Source organism: Mizuhopecten yessoensis, unplaced genomic scaffold (assembly GCF_002113885.1).
Source record: "Mizuhopecten yessoensis strain PY_sf001 unplaced genomic scaffold, ASM211388v2 scaffold10967, whole genome shotgun sequence".
In the NCBI taxonomy this organism is placed as follows: domain Eukaryota; kingdom Metazoa; phylum Mollusca; class Bivalvia; order Pectinida; family Pectinidae; genus Mizuhopecten; species Mizuhopecten yessoensis.
Genome location: NW_018408811.1, coordinates 409,578 through 410,306, shown reverse-complemented (window position 1 = coordinate 410,306; position 729 = coordinate 409,578). Strand labels below are relative to the sequence as shown.

The 729-nt window shown below is 37.9% G+C and overlaps 1 protein-coding gene across 1 annotated transcript in view; it reads right to left on the bottom strand.

Moving 5' to 3' along the window:
- Nucleotides 1–9: 9 nt before the first annotated feature.
- The window catches only part of LOC110464148 (actin-related protein 5-like), an 8,363-nt gene continuing 7,643 nt past the window's right edge, over nt 10–729 (bottom strand). Inside the window, exon 9 of the mRNA XM_021519213.1 lies at nt 10–238. Within this exon, the coding sequence (XP_021374888.1) occupies nt 53–238 (186 nt within the window). The 3' untranslated portion in view covers nt 10–52. The remainder of the gene's footprint in view (nt 239–729) is intronic.

Sequence of the window (729 nt, the reverse complement as noted above, 5' to 3'; positions counted from 1 at the left end):
CTACCCTCTCTAGGATGATTTCTGACATTCCCTCTCTAGGATGATGTCTGACCTACCCTCTCAAGGATGATTTCTGACATTCCCTCTCTAGGATGATTTCTGACATTCCCTCTCTAGGATGATTTCTACCTACCCTCTCCGCACGTTTCTTGGCATTGACTTCCTTTAGTCTGCGGATCTGCTGGTCCCGGCGTTCCTTGGCCTGTTTGGCAGAAACTGTCTGCTGGCTTCCTGGAGCCTAATAGAGAGCACAACAGTTATATAATAAGTCTTTTTAGAGGACCTTAAAAGTGTCACTAGTATTTCCTACAGTACATCAATTGCCTCATTATTATTTGATAAAAAGTCAGCAAATTGGATAAAAACATTGTTAATTTTGTACTTGTTACATTAAACTTGACATCTTACACATTATAATGGACACTTTACAGTGGACACATTACAATGGACACTTAAAAGTTTTTACAGTGGACACATTATACTGGACACATTATAATGGACACTTTACAGTGGACACATTATAATGGACACTTTACAATGGACACATTATAATGGACACTTTACAATGGACACATTACAATGGACACTTTACAATGGACACATTATAATGGACACTTAACAATGGACACATTATAATGGACACTTTACAATGGACACATTATAATGGACACTTTACAGTGGACACATTATAATGGACACTTCACAGTGGACACATTATAATGGACACTT